The 23135-nt window shown below is 36.4% G+C and overlaps 5 protein-coding genes across 5 annotated transcripts; 1 reads left to right on the top strand and 4 right to left on the bottom strand.

Annotated features, from left to right (window-relative positions):
- Positions 1-1150: 1150 nt before the first annotated feature.
- LOC137186671 (olfactory receptor 11A1-like) lies at positions 1151-2080 on the bottom strand. Its single transcript, XM_067595743.1, has one exon. The coding sequence runs from the start codon at positions 2078-2080 to the stop codon at positions 1151-1153; it is 930 nt and encodes a 309-aa protein (XP_067451844.1).
- Positions 2081-5374: 3294 nt separating this feature from the next.
- Positions 5375-6304, bottom strand: LOC137186670 (olfactory receptor 4B13-like). The gene has a single exon (XM_067595742.1). The coding sequence runs from the start codon at positions 6302-6304 to the stop codon at positions 5375-5377; it is 930 nt and encodes a 309-aa protein (XP_067451843.1).
- A 2938-nt stretch (positions 6305-9242) lies between these two features.
- Positions 9243-10172, bottom strand: LOC137186669 (olfactory receptor 4B13-like). The gene has a single exon (XM_067595741.1). It carries the CDS (start codon positions 10170-10172, stop codon positions 9243-9245), a length of 930 nt encoding a protein of 309 aa, XP_067451842.1.
- Positions 10173-17286: 7114 nt separating this feature from the next.
- On the bottom strand, positions 17287-18216 carry LOC137186668 (olfactory receptor 4E2-like). Its single transcript, XM_067595740.1, has one exon. The coding sequence runs from the start codon at positions 18214-18216 to the stop codon at positions 17287-17289; it is 930 nt and encodes a 309-aa protein (XP_067451841.1).
- Positions 18217-21420: 3204 nt separating this feature from the next.
- LOC137186830 (olfactory receptor 52D1-like) lies at positions 21421-22371 on the top strand. Its single transcript, XM_067595866.1, has one exon. It carries the CDS (start codon positions 21451-21453, stop codon positions 22369-22371), a length of 921 nt encoding a protein of 306 aa, XP_067451967.1. The 5' UTR covers positions 21421-21450.
- Positions 22372-23135: the final 764 nt, after the last annotated feature.

The raw sequence follows: 23135 nt of genomic DNA, 5'->3' as shown, positions 1-23135 counted from the left end.
AAAGTCTTTCCTTTTCTAAAAATAGAGTTGATGAAAATTAGGAAAATAATTTGTTTTACACACAAACTCATCAAGAGTTTTCAATTTACTAATTGAAATTCAAGTGAATGAGCCCAAAACTTGCATAATTTTGATGACACAGTGTGAGCAAGACAGACATGTCTCACCCTGCAGAAAATTCTCATCCTGTCAATGAAAAATTCAAAATAAAAGCACACCACACTTGTAAGAAATATCCCTCATTTTTAAAAAGCAAAATGATCTGATCCCGCCGGACCAGAGTGTGAGGTTCCGACCAACGCTGCTTGCAGCTTTAATTGTTACTGTAATTTTAAATTATTGTATTTTCACATAACAGGTATCTGAAATAATGACTTAGTACAAATGTTTTTACTTAATAAGCCCTTACTCAATATAAACGGAAGTAATCGGTCACTGAAAAAACCTGTGTGGTCTGTTCTGTTGGGCTTCATGTCAAGTTTGTGTGAATTAAACCATCAAATGAGCCACAGACAGTTTCTGCCCGGAAGGGAAAATCAAGTGTTACAGGCTAAATTCAGGAACAGACAGAAAACTACTTAAAATTAAATAAACAACATTCATGATCACAATCAAAGCACACTATATATATTATAATACCTTAGGCCATATAAATGATTTGTGCATTGTGCATTGTGTGGACCTATATGTGAAGAAATAATGAGTCTAACAGTGCAGATCAGAAGGCCTTGTTGAAGTAGTATAAAGTAGTAACTTATTAAGAGTCATATTCAGGTAAAGATGAGTATCTATTATTGAATGAAATATACATAGCTTAATAAACTATAAATAGGTACAAAAGTAAATGTGATGTTATAAAATACATTTGGTTCATTTCTCAATCTGACTCACATGGTGCTCTCTGCTAAAATACATCTCTGTCAGTAGTTTTGTGGAAGTTATGTCTCTGTATTTTGCATTGTGTGTGCAAGGCAAATTTCCCTCTGGGACAATAAAGTCTTATCTTATATTTACATGAGCAAAACAGACTGAAAATTAGATTATGAGTTAATGTACTGTACTTTATTAGTAACATTAAAACAGAATACACAGTTCTACATTAGAATACTACAAAGGTTTGATTAAATTAAAGCCAATAAGGGTAAGAATATTAATAGCCAACATTTGATATAAGACTTTTACTCAAGGCCCATATTTTGGACATTTTCAGGCCATACATTACAGGGTTGAACAGCGGTGGGCATGTAAGAAAGTATAATGATAAAAGTATTCGAATCATATTTGGTACTCTGCTCATATCAAACCTGCTCTGCAATATTTCAAAGTATGCCCCGAGAGAGAAGTTGAGCAGGGAAGCAAGGTGAGGTGTGCAGGTACTGACGGCTTTCTGTCTGGTCTGTTTAGAACCAGAAAAACAAACTCTAAGAATGTGCAAGTAAGTGTACAGAATTACATTTAAAGCAACAAAGATTATGCCAAAAGATACAATAAGTCCATATATATTACTTCCACTGGTGTTAGAGCACGCCAGCTTGACAACAGAGTGGGCAGCACAGAAAACTTTATCAATGATATTCCCACACAGCTGCAGAGGAGTAGCCAAAGATAACCAAACGACCATCACAAAACAAGGGTATAACCATGTTATAGCAATAAGTGTGCCAATCCTTTTAGACGTCATACGTGTGTTATATTGTAGAGGACAACAGATAGCGAGGTATCTGTCATAAGACATGATGGCTAAGTTGAAAAATTCCACACTTGCATATGTATACAAACAGAAAATCTGCAGGAAGCAAAAAGAGGCAGAAACAGTGTGAATGTCAGAGAGGATCTGAACCAGAAGGAATGGAAACAACCCTGTACTACCAAACAGTTCATTTACAAACAGGCTGCACAGAAAAAGGTACATAGGTTCATGTAAGCTTCTGTTCATACAGATAACCACAATGAGCAAAACATTGGCACTAATAATAAAAAAATACAATGACATGATTACCATGAAATACAAATATTTGAAAACCCCAGTGTCAAAATAGGCCACAAGTGAAAAATATGAAATCTTTGTGGAGTTTATCATGATCGTCTTTGGTTCACAACAATTCTACTGTGCACGCAAAGCAATAATCATGTCACCTTTTTGTTACAGATTTGTAAAAATTTACATAGTTTAAACTTGGACTGGACTTCAACAACAAACACACATGAACATAAGACAGTGTAGTAATAATAAATAGGTTCATTATCATGGAAAGAGTTTTAACAAACACCCTCAAATGTACCGTTTCCTTTTCAAAGTCAAAGTAATGCAGAGGTTAGAAATTACTTTATTTGTGACATGTGAATCCCAACTTTCCCCTGCTGTCCTGCTGTAGTCATACTGTGACTCCCTCCTAACTGAGCCGACACTCTGCTGCAACGACTTTTAAACTTTTCAAGGAGGACACCCACAGCAGCAGACTGACCTCATTATGAAAATAACCACTGACCCATACTGAGAAAGAAGACTTTGTAGTCCACCTACTGTTTAAAATGCAAAAGTATCTGAGCTTGAGGGGAATGCCATGAAATTTTGTACAGACATTCATGGTCCTAGAGGAGGAATCCTCATGACCTTTGACCTGGCACCACCAGCAGGTCAAACCCTTCAATTATTAAGGAAAATATCTACTTTATAGATTGGCACAAAATGTAGTACAGACATTCATGGTTCCCAGATGATGAGTCCCAATGACTTCCCTGATCCCCTGATTTTTTAAAATTTTTTATCTATTGTCACCAACAGGTTGGCATGTTTGGTTCAGAAGGAAAAGTCTTGACAGCCATTAAAACATCCAAAATGAGAAAATGTCTCACTGAAGGTAAAGAATACAAGTTCTGTAAGTTGAGTAAGTTGTGATGATCTCAACCATAAAATAAGTGGTGACAAGGAAGTTTGGTGACAGAAAGAGCACTGGTATCAGACCAGCAGAAACAGAGGAAAAATGATTTCAAAGGGGTTTTTCTAGGTTGGGTAGAGAGTGACACTGAAGCAACCAGGGAGCTGAAGACTCAAAGATAAGTCAAATGAAAATTTATTACAAAGAGTAAAAAGACTCATTGTAAACAGACCCTACTGTTGTTTGTTTGTTTGTTTGTTTGTTTGTTTGTTTCTTTCTTATTATTATGAGACTTAAGCCCTAAATTTGACCCCCTAAATATGCTCAAAAACTCACCAAGTTTGGCACACACATCAGGTCTGGTGAAAAATTTGATAAAATGTAAAAATTAACCCCCAAAGTGCCAAAATGTGCTCGAGAGCGCCACCTATGAAACAAAATGGCTGCCACGGCCCGTAGGAATGTCGTAGAGAGATCAAACCAAAACTCAATTATTCGTCTCATCAAGACCTACAAATCATACACAGACACCCCTGACCTAAATCCAACAGGAAGTCCGCAATTAGCCTTTCAAAATAAGACTTTGCCCCAATTTTGAACCCCGAACAAACGCTATCTCCTCCCAGGGCGTTAATGGTACCGGCTTGAAACCTTAATACATGACTTATGACACTATGCTGAAATAAAGTTGTTAAAAACTTTGTAATCACTCGAACGGTTTGGATTTAATAAGCCCTGAGAGTTGCAGTGCCACATCAGCCTTACAATGTAAAACAATGGGAGGCAATCTATAGGCATGAACTTTATGTCAAACAGAGGCTACTGAGATCTAAAGTATAAGTCTGACCACTTTCAAACCTGTATCAATGGATTCGCCACAGAAATTCCTACTAAAAATGATTTTTAATGTTAGATTTGGCCAAAGTCATGGGATTTATGAGGAGATTTCACAAGAAGCATACTCTAAAATCCTCCTCTCCAACTGCTCCTGGTGATGTCACTCCGTCAGTGCTGTGAAACATTCTGCAATACACACTCATTATAAAATCACAGGAGGAGCAAGAAAAGACTTTAAAACTCACACTCTAATATCTCAAAAACAGTAAAAGATAGAAAACACATGTAAATTCAAGATTTGTAGGTCAAAGTCTCGTGACTCATTTAAAGTTCAAATGAAGTTTGTATCTAAAACTATGTGGAAGCACTAAATGTTCAAAAAGGTGTGGGTTCGCTCACACTCTCCATTCAAATATATGAGTATTTTTCTGTATTCAGCTGCAGTTACTTATTGTCTCTACACACCTGACAGTACATATGTCAATCAAACTTTGACCAGGTCATGTGGGTTAAAAGTCTTTCCTTTTCTAAAAATAGAGTTGATGAAAATTAGGAAAATAATTTGTTTTACACACAAACTCATCAAGAGTTTTCAATTTACTAACTGAAATTCAAGTGAATGGGCTCAAAACGTTCATAATTTTGATGTCACAGGTGTGAGCAAGACAGACATGTCTCACCCTGTGGAAAATTCTCATCCTGTCAATCAAACTTTCAAAATAAAAGCACACCACACTTGTAAGAAATATCCCTCATTTTTAAAAAGCAAAATGATCTGATCCTGCCGGACCAGAGTGTGAGGTTCCGACCAACGCTGCTTGCAGCTTTAATTGTTACTGTAATTTTAAATTATTGTATTTTCACATAACAGGTATCTGAAATAATGACTTAGTACAAATGTTTTTACTTAATAAGCCCTTACTCAATATAAACGGGCGTAATCGGTCACTGAAAAAACCTGTGTGGTCTGTTCTGTTGGGCTTCATGTCAAGTTTGTGTGAATTAAACCATCAAATGAGCCACAGACAGTTTCTGCCCAGAAGGGAAAATCAAGTGTTACAGGCTAAATTCAGGAACAGACAGAGAACTACTTAAAATTAAATAAAAAACATTCATAATCACAATCAAAGCACACTATATACATTATAATACCTTAGGCCATATACATGATTTGTGCATTGTGCATTGTGTGGACCTATATGTGAAGAAATAATGAGTCTAACAGTGCAGATCAGAAGGCCTTGTTGAAGTAGTATAAAGTAGTAACTTATTAAGAGTCATATTCAGGTAAAGATGAGTATCTATCATTGAATGAAATATACATAGCTTAATAAAATACAAATAGATATAATAGTAAATGTGATGCTATAAAATACATTTGGCTCATTTCTCAATCTGACTCACATGGTGCTCACTACTAAAATACATCTCTGTCAGTAGTTTTGTGGAAGTTATGTCTCTGTATTTTGCATTGTGTGTGCAAGGCAAATTTCCCTCTGGGACAATAAAGTCTTATCTTATATTTACATGAGCAAAACAGACTGAAAAGTAGATTAAGAGTTAATGTACTGTATTTTATTAGTAACATTAAAACAGAATACACAGTTCTACATTAGAATACTACAAAGGTTTGATTAAATTAAAGCCAATAATGAATATTAATAGCCAACATTTGATATGAGACTTTTACTCAAGGCTCGTATTTTGGACATTTTCAGGCCATACATTACAGGGTTGAACAGCGGTGGGCATGTAAGAAAGTATAATGATAAAAATATTCGAAGCATATTTGGTACTCTGCTCATATCAAACCTGCTCTGTAATAATTCAAAGCAAGCCCCGAGAGAGAAGTTGAGCAGGGAAGCAAGGTGAGGTGTGCAGGTACTGACGGCTTTCTGTCTGGTCTGTTTAGAACCAGAAAAACAAACTCTAAGAATGTGCAAGTAAGTGTACAGAATTACATTTAAAGCAACAAAGATTGTTCCAAAAGATGCAATAAATCCATATATATTACTTCCACTGGTGTTAGAGCACGCCAGCTTGACAACAGAGTGAGCAGCACAGAAAACTTTATCAATGATATTCCCACACAGCTGCAGAGGAGTAGTCAAAAATAACCAAACAACCATCGCAAAACAAGGGTATAACCATGTTATGGCAATAAGTGTGCCAATCTTTTTAGACGTCATACGTGTGTTATATTGTAGAGGACAACAGATAGCAAGGTATCTGTCATAAGACATGATGGCTAAGTTTAAATATTCAACAGCTCCATAAGAATGTGCACAGAAAATCTGCAGGAAGCAAAAAGAGGCAGAAACAGTGTGAATGTCAGAGAGGATCTGAACCAGAAGGAATGGAAACAACCCTGTACTACCAAACAGTTCATTTACAAACAGGCTGCACAGAAAAAGGTACATAGGTTCATGTAAGCTTCTGTTCATACAGATAACCACAATGAGCAAAACATTGGCACTAACAATAAAAAAATACAATGACATAATTACCATGAAATACAAATATTTGAAAACCCCAGTGTCAAAATAGGCCACAAGTGAAAAATATGAAATCTTTGTGGAGTTTATCATGATCGTCTTTGGTTCACAACAATTCTACTGTGCACGCAAAGCAATAATCATGTCACCTTTTTGTTACAGATTTGTAAAAATTTACATAGTTTAAACTTGGACTGGACTTCAACATCAAGCACACATGAACATAAGACAGTGTAGTAATAATAAATAGGTTCATTATCATGGAAAGAGTTTTAACAAACACCCTCAAATGTACCGTTTCCTTTTCAAAGTCAAAGTAATGCAGAGGTTAGAAATTACTTTATTTGTGACATGTGAATCCCAACTTTCCCCTGCTGTCCTGCTGTAGTCATACTGTGACTCCCTCCTAACTGAGCCGACACTCTGCTGCAACGACTTTTAAACTTTTCAAGGAGGACACCCACAGCAGCAGACTGACCTCATTATGAAAATAACCACTGACCCATACTGAGAAAGAAGACTTTGTAGTCCACCTACTGTTTAAAATGCAAAAGTATCTGAGCTTGAGGGGAATGCCATGAAATTTTTTATAGACATTCATGGTCCTAGAGGAGGAATCCTCATGACCTTTGACCTGGCACCACCAGCAGGTCAAACCTTTCAATTATCAAGGAAAATATCTACTTTATAGATTGGCACAAAATGTAGTACAGACATTCATGGTTCCCAGATGATGAGTCCCAATGACTTCCCTGATCCCCTGATTTTTTAAAAGTTTTTATCTATTGTCACCAACAGGTTGGCATGTTTGGTTCAGAAGGAAATGTCTTGACAGCCATTAAAACATCCAAAATGAGAAAATGTCTCACTGAAGGTAAAGAATACAAGTTCTGTAAGTTGAGTAAGTTGTGATGATCTCAACCGTAGACTGCATATAAGGATGGACGTAGTGAGGTCTGATGTCACCCAAAATTTGTCATTGGAGCTGATTTGAGTCAGCATTAGCTACTTTAGCTAAACTGTGCTAACAGGCAGGTATTGTAATAAAGTAATATTAAACTTAGTGAAATAGTGTGACAATAGTCAGACGATTGCGAGTCCCGGAGCCGGGGAGAGCAGCAGGTGAGCTAACTGTCAATCACAGCTGTCAATCAACACCTACATGGCTTGATCCCAACATGTTTCATATTCACATCTGGAGGCGCAGTGACCGCTGGTAAAAACTAGGTGGTGACAAGGAAGTTTGGTGACAGTAAGAGCACTGGTATCAGACCAGCAGAAACAGAGGAAAAATGATTTCAAAGGGGTTTTTCTAGGTTGGGTAGAGAGTGACACTGAAGCAACCAGGGAGCTGAAGACTCAAAGATAAGTCAAATGAAAATTTATTACAAAGAGTAAAAAGACTCATTGTAAACAGACCCTATTGTTGTTTGTTTCTTTGTTTGTTTGTTTCTTTGTTTGTTTGTTTCTTTGTTTCTTTCTTATTATTATGAGACTTAAGCCCTAAATTTGACCTCCTAAATATGCTCAAAAACTCACCAAATTTGGCACGCACATCAGGTCTGGTGAAAAATTTGATAAAATGTAAAAATTAACCCCCAAAGTGCCAAAATGTGCTCGAGAGCGCCACCTATGAAACAAAATGGCCGCCACGGCCCGTAGGAATGTCGTAGAGAGATCAAACCAAAACTCAATTATTCGTCTCTTCAAGACCTGCAAATCATACACTGACACCCCTGACCTGAATCCAACAGGAAGTCCGCAATCAGCTTTTCAAAACAAGTCTTTGCCCCAATTTCGGACCCTGAACAAACACTATCTCCTCTGAGGGCGTTAATGGTATCGGCTTCAAACTTTGATACATGACTTATGACACTGTGCTGAAATAAAGTTGTTAAAAATTTTGTAATAACTCCAACGGTTTGGATTTAATAAGCCCTGAAAGTTGTAGTGCCACATTACACCTTACAATGTAAAACAATGGGGAGGCAATCTATGGGTATGAACTTTGTGTCAAACAGAGGCTTCTGATGTCTAAACTATAAGTCTGACCACTTTCAAACCTGTATCAATGGATTCGCCACAGAATTTCCTACTAAAATATGATTTTTAATGTAAGATTTGGCCAAAGTCATGGGATTTATGAGGAGATTTCACAAGAAGCGTACTCTAAAATCCTCCTCTCCAACTGCTCCTGGTGATGTCACTCCCTCAGTGCTGTGAAACATTCCGCAATACACACTCATTATAAAATCACAGGAGGAGCAAGAAAAGACTTTAAAACTCACACTCTAATATCTCAAAAACAGTAAAAGATAGAAAACACATGTAAATTCAAGATTTGTAGGTCAAAGTCTCGTGACTCATTTAAAGTTCAAGTGAAGTCTGTATCTAAAACTATGTGGAAGCAGTAAATGTTCAAAAAGGTGTGGGTTCGCTCACACTCTCCATTCAAATATATGAGTATTTTTCTGTATTCAGCTGCAGTTACTTATTGTCTCTACACACCTGACAGTACACATGTCAATCAAACTTTGACCAGGTCATGTGGGTTAAAAGTCTTTTTCCTTTTCTAAAAATAGAGTTGATGAAAATTAGGAAAATAATTTGTTTTAAATAAGTATAAAGTAGTAACTTATCAAGAGTCATATTCAGGTAAAGATGAGTATCTATCATTGAATGAAATATACATAGCTTAATAAAATACAAATAGATATAATAGTAAATGTGATGCTATAAAATACATTTGGCTCATTTCTCAATCTGACTCACATGGTGCTCACTACTAAAATACATCTCTGTCAGTAGTTTTGTGGAAGTTATGTCTCTGTATTTTGCATTGTGTGTGCAAGGCAAATTTCCCTCTGGGACAATAAAGTCTTATCTTATATTTACATGAGCAAAACAGACTGAAAAGTAGATTAAGAGTTAATGTACTGTACTTTATTAGTAACATTAAAACAGAATACACAGTTCTACATTAGAATACTACAAAGGTTTGATTAAATTAAAGCCAATAAAGGTAACAATATTAATAGCCAACATTTGATATAAGACTTTTACTCAAGGCCCGTATTTTAGACATTTTCAGGCCATACATTACAGGGTTGAACAGCGGTGGGCATGTAAGAAAGTATAATGATAAAAGTATTCGAATCATATTTGGTACTCTGCTCATATCAAACCTGCTCTGCAATATTTCAAAGGAAGCCCCGAGAGAGAAGTTGAGCAGGGAAGCAAGGTGAGGTGTGCAGGTACTGACGGCTTTCTGTCTGGTCTGTTTAGAACCAGAAAAACAAACTCTAAGAATGTGCAAGTAAGTGTAAAGAATTACATTTAAAGCAACAAAGATTATGCCAAAAGATACAATAAGTCCATACATATTACTTCCACTGGTGTTAGAGCATGCCAGCTTGACAACAGAGTGAGCAGCACAGAAAACTTTATCAATGATATTCCCACACAGCTGCAGAGGAGTAGTCAAAGATAACCAAACGACCATCACAAAACAAGAATATAACCATGTTATGGCAATAAGTGTGCCAATCCTTTTAGATGTCATACGTGTGTTATATTGTAGAGGACAACAGATAGCGAGGTATCTATCATAAGACATGATGGCTAAGTTTAAATATTCCACACTTGCATACGTATACAAACAGAAAATCTGCAGGAAGCAAAAAGAGGCAGAAACAGTGTGAATGTCAGAGAGGATCTGAACCAGAAGGAATGGAAACAACCCTGTACTACCAAACAGTTCATTTACAAACAGGCTGCACAGAAAAAGGTACATAGGTTCATGTAAGCTTCTGTTCATACAGATAACCACAATGAGCAACACATTGGCACTAACAATAAAAAAATACAATGACATAATTACCATGAAATACAAATATTTGAAAACCCCAGTGTCAAAATAGGCCACAAGTGAAAAATATGAAATCTTTGTGGAGTTTATCATGATCGTCTTTGGTTCACAACAATTCTACTGTGTACGCAAAGCAATAATCATGTCACCTTTTTGTTACAGATTTGTAAAAATTTACATAGTTTAAACTTGGACTGGACTTCAACATCAAGCACACATGAACATAAGACAGTGTAGTAATAATAAATAGGTTCATTATCATGGAAAGAATTTTAACAAACACCCTCAAATGTACCGTTTCCTTTTCAAAGTCAAAGTAATGCATAGAATGGAAATTACTTTATTTGTGACATGTGAATCCCAACTTTCCCCTGCTGTCCTGCTGTAGTCATACTGTGACTCCCTCCTAACTGAGCCGACACTCTGCTGCAACGACTTTTAAACTTTTCAAGGAGGACACCCACAGCAGCAGACTGACCTCATTATGAAAATAACCACTGACCCATACTGAGAAAGAAGACTTTGTAGTCCACCTACTGTTTAAAATGCAAAAGCATCTGAGCTCGAGGGGAATGCCATGAAATTTTGTACAGACATTCATGGTCCTAGAGGAGGAATCCTCATGACCTTTGACCTGACACAACCAGCAGGTCAAACCTTTCATTTATCTTTTGTCACCAACAGGTTGGCATGTTTGGTTCAGAAGGAAATGTCTTGACAGCCATTAAAACATCCAAAATGAGAAAATGTCTCACTGAAGGTAAAGAATACAAGTTCTGTAAGTTGAGTAAGTTGTGATGATCTCAACCAAAAAATAAGTGGTGACAAGGAAGTTTGGTGACAAAAAGAACACTGGTATCAGACCAGCAGAAACAGGGGAAAAATGATTTCAAAGGGGTTTTTCTAGGTTGGGTAGAGAGTGACATTGAAGCAACCAGGGAGCTGAACACTCGAAGATAAGTCAAATGAAAATTTATTACAAAGAGTAATAAAGTGCTTGCTCATGGGGGAATTGTTGGGTCTCTGTAAATTAAAGAGTATGGTCTTGACCTGCTCTATGTGAAAGGTGCCTTGAGATGACTTTTTGTGATATGGTGCTATATAAATAAAAATTGATTGAATTGAGTAAAAATACTCATTGTAAACAGACCCTATTGTATGCTCAAAAACTCACCGAATTTGGCACGCACATTAGGTCTGGTGAAGCATTTGATAAAATGTAAAAATCAACCCCTAAAGTGCCAAAATGTGCTCTCTAGCGCCACCTATGTAACAAAATGGCCGCCCCGGCCCGTAGGAATGTCGTAGAGAGATCAAACCAAAACTCAATTATTCGTCTCTTCAAGACCTGCAAATCATATACTGACACCCCTGACCTAAATCCAACAGGAAGTCTGCAATTAGCCTTTCAAATTAAGAATTTGCCCCAATTTTGGACCCCAAACAAACGCTATCTCCTCTGAGGGCGTTAATGGTACCGGCTTGAAACCTTAATACATGACTTATGACACTGTGCTGAAATAAAGTTGTTAAAAACTTTGTAATAACTCGAACGGTTTGGATTTAATAAGTCTTGAGAGTTGCAGTGCCACATAACACCTTATAATATAAACCAGTGGGGAGGCAATCTATGGGCATGAGCTTTGTGTCAAACAGAGGCTTCTGACGTCTAAACTATAAGTCTGACCACTTTCAAACTTGTATCAATGGATTCGCCACAGAAATTCCTACTAAAAATGATTTTTAATGTTAGATTTGGCCAAAGTCATGGGATTTATGAGGAGATTTCACAAGAAGCGTACTCTAAAATCCTCCTCTCCAACTGCTCCTGGTGATGTCACTCCCTCAGTGCTGTGAAACATTCCGCAATACACACTCATTATAAAATCACAGGAGGAGCAAGAAAAGACTTTAAAACTTACACTCTAATATCTCAAAAACAGTAAAAGATAGAAAACACATGTAAATTCAAGATTTGTAGGTTAAAGTCTCGTGACTCATTTAAAGTTCAAATGAAGTTTGTATCTAAAACTATATGGAAGCAGTAAATGTTCAAAAAGGTGTGGGTTCGCTCACACTCTCCATTCAAATATATGAGTATTTTTCTGTATTCAGCTGCAGTTACTTATTGTCTCTACACACCTGACAGTACATATGTCAATCAAACTTTGACCAGGTCATGTGGGTTAAAAGTCTTTCCTTTTCTAAAAATAGAGTTGATGAAAATTAGGAAAATAATTTGTTTTACACACAAACTCATCAAGAGTTTTCAATTTACTAATTGAAATTCAAATGAATGGGCCCAAAACGTTCATAATTTTGATGTCACAGGTGTGAGCAAGACAGATATGTCTCACCCTGCAGAAAATTCTCATCCTGTCAATCACACTTTCAAAATAAAAGCACACCACACTTGTAAGAAATATCCCTCATTTTTAAAAAGCAAAATGATCTGATCCCGCTGGACCAGAGTGTGAGGTCCTGACCAACGCTGCTTGCGGCTTTAATTTTTTGTGTGTTTGTTTCTTTTTGTTTCTTTCTATATTATTACGCCACTTAAACCCTAAATTTGATCCCCTAAACATGCTCAGAAACTCACCAAATTTGGCATGCACATCAGGTCTGGTGAAATATTTGATGAAATGTAAATATTAACCCGTAAAGTGCCAAAATGTGCTCTCTAGCGCCACCTATGTCACAAAATGGCCACCACAGCCCGTAGGAATGTCGTAGAGAGATCAAACCAAAACTCAATTATTCATCTCATCAAGACCTACAAATCATACACAGACAACCCTGACCTAAATCCAACAGGAAGTTCACAATTAGCCTTTCAAAACAAGACTTTGCCCCAATTTTGGACCCCAAACAAACGCTATCTCCTCTGAGGGCGTTAATGGTATCGGCTTCAAACTTTAAAACCTGACTTATGACACTGTGCTGAAAAAAAGTTGTTAAAAACTTTGTAATAACTCCAACGGTTTGGATTTAATAAGTCTTGAGAGTTGCAGTGCCACATAACACCTTATAATGTAAACCAGTGGAGAGGCAATCTATGGGCATGAACTTTGTGTCAAACAGAGGCTTCTGACGTCTAAACTATAAGTCTGACCACTTTCAAATCTGTATCAATGGATTCGCCACAGAAATTCCTACTAAAAATGATTTTTAATGTTAGATTTGGCCAAAGTCATGGGATTTATGAGGAGATTTCACAAGAAGCGTACTCTAAAATCCTCCTCTCCAACTGCTCCTGGTGATGTCACTCCCTCAGTGCTGTGAAACATTTTACAATACACACTCATTATAAAATCACAGGAGGAGCAAGAAAAGACTTTAAAACTCACACTCTAATATCTCAAAAACAGTAAAAGATAGAAAACACATGTAAATTCAAGATTTGTAGGTCAAAGTCTCATGACTCATTTAAAGATCAAATGAAGTTTGTATCTAAAACTATGTGGAGGCAGTAAATGTTGAAAAAGGTGTGGGTTCACTCACACTCTCCATTCAAATCAAAGTTTGACCAGGTTATGTGGGTTAAAAGTCTTTGCTTTTCTAACAATAGAGTTGATGAAAATTAGGAAAATAATTAGTTTTACACACAAACTCATCAAGAGTCTTCAATTTACTAATTGAAATTCAAGTGAATGGGCCCAAAACGTTCATAATTTTGATGACACAGGTGTGAGCAAGACAGACATGTCTCACCCTGTGGAAAATTCTCATCCTGTCAATCAAACTTTCAAAATAAAAGCACACCACACTTGTAAGAAATATCCCTCATTTTTAAAAAGCAAAATGATCTGATCCCGACAGACCAGAGTGTGAGGTCCCCTACCAACGCTGCTTGCAGCTTTAATTTTTTGTGTGTTTGTTTGTTTCTTTCTTTCTTTATTATTACGCCACTTAAACCCTAAATTTGACCCCCTAAACATGCTGAAAAACTCAATTATTCATCTAATCAAGACCTACAAATCATACACAGACACCCCTGACCTAAATCCAAGCCTTTCAAAACAAGACTTTGCCCCAATTTTGGCTCCCGAACAAACACTATCTCCTCTGAGGGCGTTAATGGTATCTGCTTCAAACTTAATAAATGACTTATGACACTGTGCTGAAAAAAAGTTCTTAAAAACTTGGTAATCTCTCGAACAGTTTGGATTTAATAAGCCCTGAAAGTTGCCGTGCCACATCAGCCTTACAATGTAAAACAATGGGGAGGCAATCTATGGGTATGAACTTTGTGTCAAACAGAGGCTTCTGACATCTAAACTATAAGTCTGACCACTTTCAAACTTGTATCAATGGATTCGCCAAAGAATTTCCTATTAAAACTGATTTTTAATGTAAGATTTGGCCAAAGTCATGGGATTTATGAGGAGATTTCACAAGAAGCGTACTCTAAAATCCTCCTCTCCAACTGCTCCTGGTGATGTCACTCCCTCAGTGTTGTGAAACATTCCGCAATACACACTCATTATAAAATCACAGGAGGAGCAAGAAAAGACTTTAAAACTCACACTCTAATATCTCAAAAACAGTAAAAGATAGAAAACACATGTAAATTCACGATTTGTAGGTCAAAGTCTCGTGACTCATTTAAAGTTCAAATGAAGTTTGTATCTAAAACTATGTGGAAGCAGTAAATGTTCAAAAAGGTGTGGGTTTGCTCACACTCTCCATTCAAATATATCTCAAATATAATATTTCTAAAAGTAGAGTTGATAAAAATTAGGAAAATAATTAGTTTTACACACAAACTCATCAAGAGTCTTCAATTTACTAATTGAAATTCAAGTGAATGGGCCCAAAACGTTCATAATTTTGATGACACAGGTGTGAGCAAGACAGACATGTCTCACCCTGTGGAAAATTCTCATCCTGTCAATCAAACTTTCAAAATAAAAGCACACCACACTTGTAAGAAATATCCCTCATTTTTAAAAAGCAAAATGATCTGATCCCGACAGACCAGAGTGCGAGGTCCCGACCAACGCTGCTTGCAGCTTTAATTTTTCGTGTGTTTATTTCTTTGTTTGTTTAATTCTTTATTATTATGCCACTTAAACCCTAAACTTGATCCCCTAAATATGCTCAAAAACTCTCCAAATTTGGCACGCATATCAGGTCTGGTGAAAAATTTGATAAAATGTAAAAATTAACCCTTAAAGAGCCAAAATGTGCTCTCTAGGACCACCTATGTAACAAAAATGGCCGCCACAGCCCGTAGGAATGTCATAGAGGGATCAAACCAAAACTCAATTATTCGTCTCATCAAGACCTACAAATCATATGCTGACACCCCTGACCTAAATCCAACAGGAAGTCCGCAATTAGCCTTTAAAAATAAGACTTTGCCCCAATTTTGGACCCCGAACAAATGCTATCTCCTCTGAGGGTGTTAATGGTATCGGCTTGAAACCTTAATACATGACTTATGACACTATGCTGAAATAAAGTTGTTAAAAACTTTGTAATCACTTGAACGGTTTGGATTTAATAAGCCCTGAGGGTTGCAGTGCCACATCACACCTTACAATGTAAACCAATGGGGAGGCAATCTATGGGCATGAACTTTGTGTCAAACAGAGGCTTCTGACATCTAAATTATAAGTCTGACCACTTTCAAACCTGTATCAATGGATTCGCCACAGAATTTCCTACTAAAAAATGATTTTTAATGTAAGATTTGGCCAAAGTCATGGGATTTATGAGGAGATTTCACAAGAAGCGTACTCTAAAATCCTCCTCTCCAACTGCTCCTGGTGATGTCACTCCCTCAGTGCTGTGAAACATTCCGCAATACACACTCATTATAAAATCACAGGAGGAGCAAGAAAAGACTTTAAAACTCACACTCTAATATCTCAAAAACAGTAAAAGATAGAAAACACATGTAATTTCAAGATTTGTAGGTCAAAGTCTCGTGACTCATTTAAAGTTCAAATGAAGTTTGTATCTAAAACTATGTGGAAGCAGTAAATGTTCAAAAAGGTGTGGGTTCGCTCACACTCTCCTGACAGTACATATGTCAATCAAACTTTGACCAGGTCATGTGGGTTAAAAGTCTTTTCTTTTCTAAAAGTAGAGTTGATGAAAATTAGGGAAATAATTTGTTTTACACACAAACTCATCAAGAGTTTTCAATTTACTAATTGAAATTCAAGTGAATGGGCCCAAAGACTTGTATAGTTTTGATGTCACAGGTGTGAGCAAGACAGATATGTCTCACCATGCGGAAAATTCGTCAATCACACTTTCAAAATAAAAGCACACCACACTTGTAAGAAATATCCCTCATTTTTAAAAAGCAAAATGATCTGATCCCGATGGACCAGAGTGCGAGGTTCCGACCAACGCTGCTTGCAGCTTTAATTGTTATTGTAATTTTTAATCATTGTATTTTCACATAACAGGTATCTGAAATAATGACTTAGTACAAATGCTTTTACTTAATAAGCCCTTACTCAATATAAACGGGAGTAATCGGTCACTGAAAAAACCTGTGTGGTCTGTTCTGTTGGGCTTCATGTCAAGTTTGTGTGAATTAAACCATCAAATGAGCCACAGACAGTTTCTGCCCAGAAGGGAAAACCAAGTGTTACAGGCTAAATTCAGGAACAGACAGAGAACTACTTAAAATTAAATAAACAACATTCAGAATCACAATCAAAGCACACTATATACATTATAATACCTTAGGCCATATACATGATTTGTGCATTGTGCATTGTGTGGACCTATATGTGAAGAAATAATGAGTCTAACAGTGCAGATCAGAAGGCCTTGTTGAAGTAGTATAAAGTAGTAACTTATTAAGAGTCATATTCAGGTAAAGATGAGTATCTATCATTGAATGAAATATACATAGCTTAATAAAATACAAATAGATATAATAGTAAATGTGATGCTATAAAATACATTTGGCTCATTTCTCAATCTGACTCACATGGTGCTCACTACTAAAATACATCTCTGTCAGTAGTTTTGTGGAAGTTATATCTTTGTATTTTGCATTGTGTGTGCAAGGCAAATTTCTAAGTCAAAGTCTTATCTTATATTTACATGAGCAAAACAGACTGAAAATTAGATTATGAGTTAATGTACTGTACTTTATTAGTAACATTAAAACAGAATACACAGTTCTACATTAGAATACTACAAAGGTTTGATTAAATTAAAGCCAATAAGGGTAAGAATATTAATAGCCAACATTTGATATAAGACTTTTACTCAAGGCCCGTATTTTAGACATTTTCAGGCCATACATTACAGGGTTGAACAGCGGTGGGCATGTAAGAAAGTATAATGATAAAAATATTCGAAGCATATTTGGTACTCTGCTCATATCAAACCTGCTCTGCGATAATTCAAAGCAAGCCCCGAGAGAGAAGTTGAGCAGGGAAGCAAGGTGAGGTGTGCAGGTACTGACGGCTTTCTGTCTGGTCTGTTTAGAACCAGAAAAACAAACTCTAAGAATGTGCAAGTAAGTGTAAAGAATTACATTTAAAGCAACAAAGATTGTTCCAAAACATACAATAAGTCCATATATATTACTTCCACTGGTGTTAGAGCATGCCAGCTTGACAACAGAGTGGGCAGCACAGAAAACTTTATCAATGATATTCCCACACAGCTGCAGAGGAGTAGTCAAAGATAACCAAACGACAATCGCAAAACAAGGGTATAACCATGTTATGGCAATAAGTGTGCCAATCTTTTTAGACGTCATATGTGTGTTATAATGTAGAGGACAACAGATAGCGAGGTATCTGTCATAAGACATGATGGCTAAGTTGAAAAATTCCACACTTGCATAAGAGTACAAACAGAAAATCTGCAGGAAACAAAGGGGAGCAGAAACAGTGTGAATGTCAGAGAGGATCTGAACCAGAAGGAATGGAAACAACCCTGTACTACCAAACAGTTCATTTACAAACAGGCTGCACAGAAAAAGGTACATAGGTTCATGTAAGCTCCTGTTCATACAGATAACCACAATGAGCAAAACATTGGCACAAACAATAAAAAAATACAATGACATAATTACCATGAAATACAAATATTTGAAAACCCCAGTGTCAAAATAGGCCACAAGTGAAAAATATGAAATCTTTGTGGAGTTTATCATGATCGTCTTTGGTTCACAACAATTCTACTGTGTACGCAAAGCAATAATCATGTCACCTTTTTGTTACAGATTTGTAAAAATTTACATAGTTTAAACTCGGACTGGACTTCAACAACAAACACACATGAACATAAGACAGTGTAGTAATAATAAATAGGTTCATTATCATGGAAAGAGTTTTAACAAACACCCTCAAATGTACCGTTTCCTTTTCAAAGTCAAAGTAATGCAGAGGTTAGAAATTACTTTATTTGTGACATGTGAATCTCAACTTTCCCCTGCTGTCCTGCTGTAGTCATACTGTGACTCCCTCCTAACTGAGCCGACACTCTGCTGCAACGACTTTTAAACTTTTCAAGGACACCCACAGCAGCAGACTGACCTCATTATGAAAATAACCACTGACCCATACTGAGAAAGAAGACTTTGTAGTCCACCTACTGTTTAAAATGCAATAGTATCTGAGCTCAAGGGGAATGCCATGAAATTTTGTACAGACATTCATGGTCCTAGAGGAGGAATCCTCATGACCTTTGACCTGGCACCACCAGCAGGTCAAACCTTTCAATTATCAAGGAAAATATCTACTTTATAGATTGGCACAAAATGTAGTACAGACATTCATGGTTCCCAGATGATGAGTCCCAATGACTTCCCTGATCCCCTGATTTTTTAAAAATTTCTATCTATTGTCACCAACAGGTTGGCATGTTTGGTTCAGAAGGAAATGTCTTAACAGCCATTAAAACATCCAAAATGAGAAAATGTCTCACTGAAGGTAAAGAATACAAGTTCTGTAAGTTGAGTAAGTTGTGATGATCTCAACCGTAGACTGCATATAAGGATGGACGTAGTGAGGTCTGATGTCACCCAAAATTTGTCATTGGAGCTGATTTGAGTCAGCATTAGCTACTTTAGCTAAACTGTGCTAACAGGCAGGTATTGTAATAAAGTAATATTAAACTTAGTGAAATAGTGTGACAATAGTCAGACGATTGCGAGTCCCAGAGCCGGGGAGAGCAGCAGGTGAGCTAACTGTCAATCACAGCTGTCAATCAACACCTACATGGCTTGATCCCAACATGTTTCATATTCACATCTGGAGGCGCAGTGACCGCTGGTAAAAACTAGGTGGTGACAAGGAAGTTTGGTGACATGAATAGCACTGGTATTAGACCTACAAATCATACGCTGACACCCCTGACCTAAATCCAACAGGAAGTCCGCAATCAGCCTTTCAAAATAAGACTTTGCCACAACTTTGGACCCCGAACAAACACTATCTCCTCTGAGGGCGTTAATGGTATCGGCTTCAAACTTTGATACATGACTTATAACACTGTGCTGAAAAAAAGTTGTTAAAAACTTTGTAATAACGCGAACGGTTTGGATTTAATAAGCCCTGAAAGTTGCAGTGCCACATCACACCTTACAATGTAAACCAATGGGGAGGCAATCTATGGGCATGAACTTTGTGTCAAACAGAGGCTTCTGATGTTTAAACTATAAGTCTGACCACTTTCAAACCTGTATCAATGGATTCGCAATGAAATTACCTACTAAAAAATGATTTTTAATGTAAGATTTGGCCAAAGTCATGGGATTTATGAGGAGATTTCACAAGAAGCGTACTCTAAAATCCTCCTCTCCAACTGCTCCTGGTGATGTCACTCCCTCAGTGTTGTGAAACATTCCGCAATACACACTCATTATAAAATCACAGGAGGAGCAAGAAAAGACTTTAAAACTCACACTCTAATATCTCAAAAACAGTAAAAGATAGAAAACACATGTAAATTCAAGATTTGTAGGCCAAAGTCTCGTGACTCATTTAAAGTTCAAATGAAGTTTGTATCTAAAATTATGTTGAAGCAGTAAATGTTCAAAAAGGTGTGGGTTTGCTCACACTCTCCATTCAAATATATCTCAAATATAATATTTCTAAAAAATAGAGTTGATGAAAATTGGGAAAATAATTTGTTTTACACACAAACTCATCAAGAGTTTTCAATTTACTAATTGAAATTCAAGTGAATGGGCCCAAAACTTGCATAATTTTGATGACACAGGTGTGAGCAAGACAGACATGTCTCACCCTGCAGAAAATTCTCATCCTGTCAATCACACTTTTCAAAATAAAAGCACACCACACTTGTAAGAAATATCCCTCATTTTTAAAAAGCAAAATGATCTGATCCCGACGGACTAGAGTGTGAGGTCCCGACCAACGCTGCTTGCAGCTTTAATTTCTCCATGTGTCTCATATTGACCCCATTTTTCTTCTTGCCTTCTCTCTGTTTTAATTAATGTCACATAACCATAAAATTTGGTAGAAATCTGTAGATTTAGATTTCATTTCCCCTAATTGATAGTTATTACAAAGAAGCTACCATCAATGTTTCCAGGTAATGAATCTGGTCCTTAGTGTTTAGCTTATGTCAGTGTTTCATAGTTGTAATGCACAAGCTAGCATCTGTTTCCAGATATAAATTTAAATTAAAATAACTAAAACAATGGAGTGACGTTTGTCCACAACTGTGTTTACTTACTATAAATGCCCACATTGTAATAAACAGGAATTCTCCTGTAAGTGGATTTGTCAGGAAGATTCAATTGCTTAATAACATTTATTTTTCCTTATCCATTCCAAATTGTAACAATAGGTGATCTGCAAAGTTAAAGTTTTCTTTCTCATGTTATTTAAAAAACAATATCTGTCATTGTGGTTTCTGATAATGAGGTCAGTCTGCTGCTGTGGGCGTCTTCTTTTTGAAAAGTTTAAAAGAAGCAGAAGCAGATTTTCAGCTCAATTAGAAGCAACTTACAGTCTTATTCACATAATGTTATAAACTGTGTTGTTTTCAGACCTTTGTGTTATACTGAGTAAGGGAATGGTAAGTTTAGGGAATTTGCCACATTAATTTCTTTACTGTATGTGGACAGAATACTGTTATGTGCTAATACTTTTCATATGAAGCTGTACTGGCTTTATATATCTAATATAACAATCATCTTATTCCACACTCTTTTCATTGAGTAAAAACTTCAAACCCACCATTTCACTAAAATGAAATATATTAGAGGTCTTGTGGATCACTTAATACGCATTTTCCTAAAGTCTAAGAAATACTTCTGTATTGAGGAAAATAAAGGAAAATAAAAAAATAAATACTAATAAGTAAAATAATGATCACATGTTTATTTGTTTTGCTGTAAACTAAAAAGAGGATCATCATGAACTCTACACAGTTTTCTTCTTTCACACTTGCTGCCTACTTTGACAACGGGCTGTTCAAATACTTATATTTCATGATTGTCATGTCTTTATATATGTTAATAGTTTGTGCCAATGTTTTGCTCATTGTGATTATCTGTATGAACAGAAGCTTACATGAACCTATGTACCTTTTTCTGTGCAGCCTGTTTGTAAATGAACTGTTTGGTAGTACAGGTTTGTTCCCATTCCTTCTGGTTCAGATCCTCTCTGACATTCACACTGTTTCTGCTTCTTTTTGCTTCCTGCAGATTTTCTGTGTGTATACATATGCAAGTATACAGTTTAGTAATCTAGCCACCATGTCTTATGACAGATACCTTGCTATCTGTTGTCCTTTACAATATAATACACATGTGACATATAACAAAACTGCCTTTCTCATTACTGTAACATGGTTATACCCGTTTCTTGCTATTTTTATTTTGATATCTTTGAGTTCCTCTTTACAGCTGTGTGGAAACATCATTAACAAAGTTTACTGTGACAACTACTCTATTGTTAAACTGGCATGCTCCGACACCAGAGTCAATAACATCTATGGAATCGTTTACACGTTTACAACAATTGTTCTTGTACTTTTAATCATTTGCTCTTATGTAAAGATTCTTAAAGTTTGTTTTTCTGGTTCTAAACAGACCAGACAGAAAGCCGTCAGTACCTGCACACCTCACCTTGCTTCCCTGCTCAACTTCTCTTGTGGTTGTTTCTTTGAAATAGTGCAAAACAGATTTGATATGAGCAGTGTACCTAATATGTTGCGCATTTTTGTATCATTGTACTTCCTCACATGCCCACCGCTCTTCAATCCTGTACTATATGGACTGAATATAACCAAAATCCGCATCACATGTAAAAGTGTTGTCTTTGGTCGAATGTAAGCTTTTACACTGTACTTGTACTTAAACACATCAATATCTCCCATCAGTTTTTCCATATTGTTATTGTCTAACTGGTCCAGCTGTATAATCTCTTTAGACTCTGTTACTCTTCCTGAAGTTTTTACCTATTTTCCTGTTTTTTGTGGAGTTTTTCATTATTTCAATGGAGTTGGGGAAGGGTAGAAGGTGTCGTATGTTGTAAAAACTGTAAAGACCTCTTGGCAAATTAGTGGTTTGGATTTACATCTCAGTTCAGTGCTGCAACATTAGTAGTGTAAACAGTAATGATGTCTGCATGTTTTTATTAAATGTCAATATTACCAGTCTTACAATGAATCCCTAAATAAACAGACTGAAACTTTGACTGGCACATTGTCCCTCATTGTACTATTCCTTAAAGATACTTCCACTCCCCGAGAACGCCGGCTTTCAGAGGCTGTAGTGGGTTCAGTTTTAAAGCTACAGTGAACATACTGGTATCATATGAAACTAGGCAACATGAGGAATGTCATGTCATGCTAGCTTGTCAGGAAGGGGGCTAAATAACGCTCCAAAGTTATAGTCGATAACAGTGATGTCTGTATTTACTAAAATATTTATTTACTTTACTTTATAAAAATAAATATCTAAAATGATCATTTGAATTTTTCTGTGACAAAATGTTTTTTGTCATTAAAGACGTGACTACTGACATGGTCTAATATATAATATGGAGTACTGTAAAACATACATCTATTACATCTACATACATGCATCTGTTTTTA

This window comes from Thunnus thynnus, chromosome 7 (genome assembly GCF_963924715.1).
Source record: "Thunnus thynnus chromosome 7, fThuThy2.1, whole genome shotgun sequence".
In the NCBI taxonomy this organism is placed as follows: Eukaryota; Metazoa; Chordata; class Actinopteri; order Scombriformes; family Scombridae; genus Thunnus; species Thunnus thynnus.
Note: the sequence above shows the minus strand (reverse complement) of the source record. Positions and strands in the feature narration are given on the sequence as shown.

Bases quoted from the DNA above. Each gene is read 5' to 3' on its own strand.
- LOC137186671 (XM_067595743.1), bottom strand. From the start codon at position 2,080: ATGATAAACTCCACAAAGATTTCATATTTTTCACTTGTGGCCTATTTT.
- LOC137186670 (XM_067595742.1), bottom strand. From the start codon at position 6,304: ATGATAAACTCCACAAAGATTTCATATTTTTCACTTGTGGCCTATTTT.
- LOC137186669 (XM_067595741.1), bottom strand. From the start codon at position 10,172: ATGATAAACTCCACAAAGATTTCATATTTTTCACTTGTGGCCTATTTT.
- LOC137186668 (XM_067595740.1), bottom strand. From the start codon at position 18,216: ATGATAAACTCCACAAAGATTTCATATTTTTCACTTGTGGCCTATTTT.
- LOC137186830 (XM_067595866.1), top strand. From the start codon at position 21,451: ATGAACTCTACACAGTTTTCTTCTTTCACACTTGCTGCCTACTTTGAC.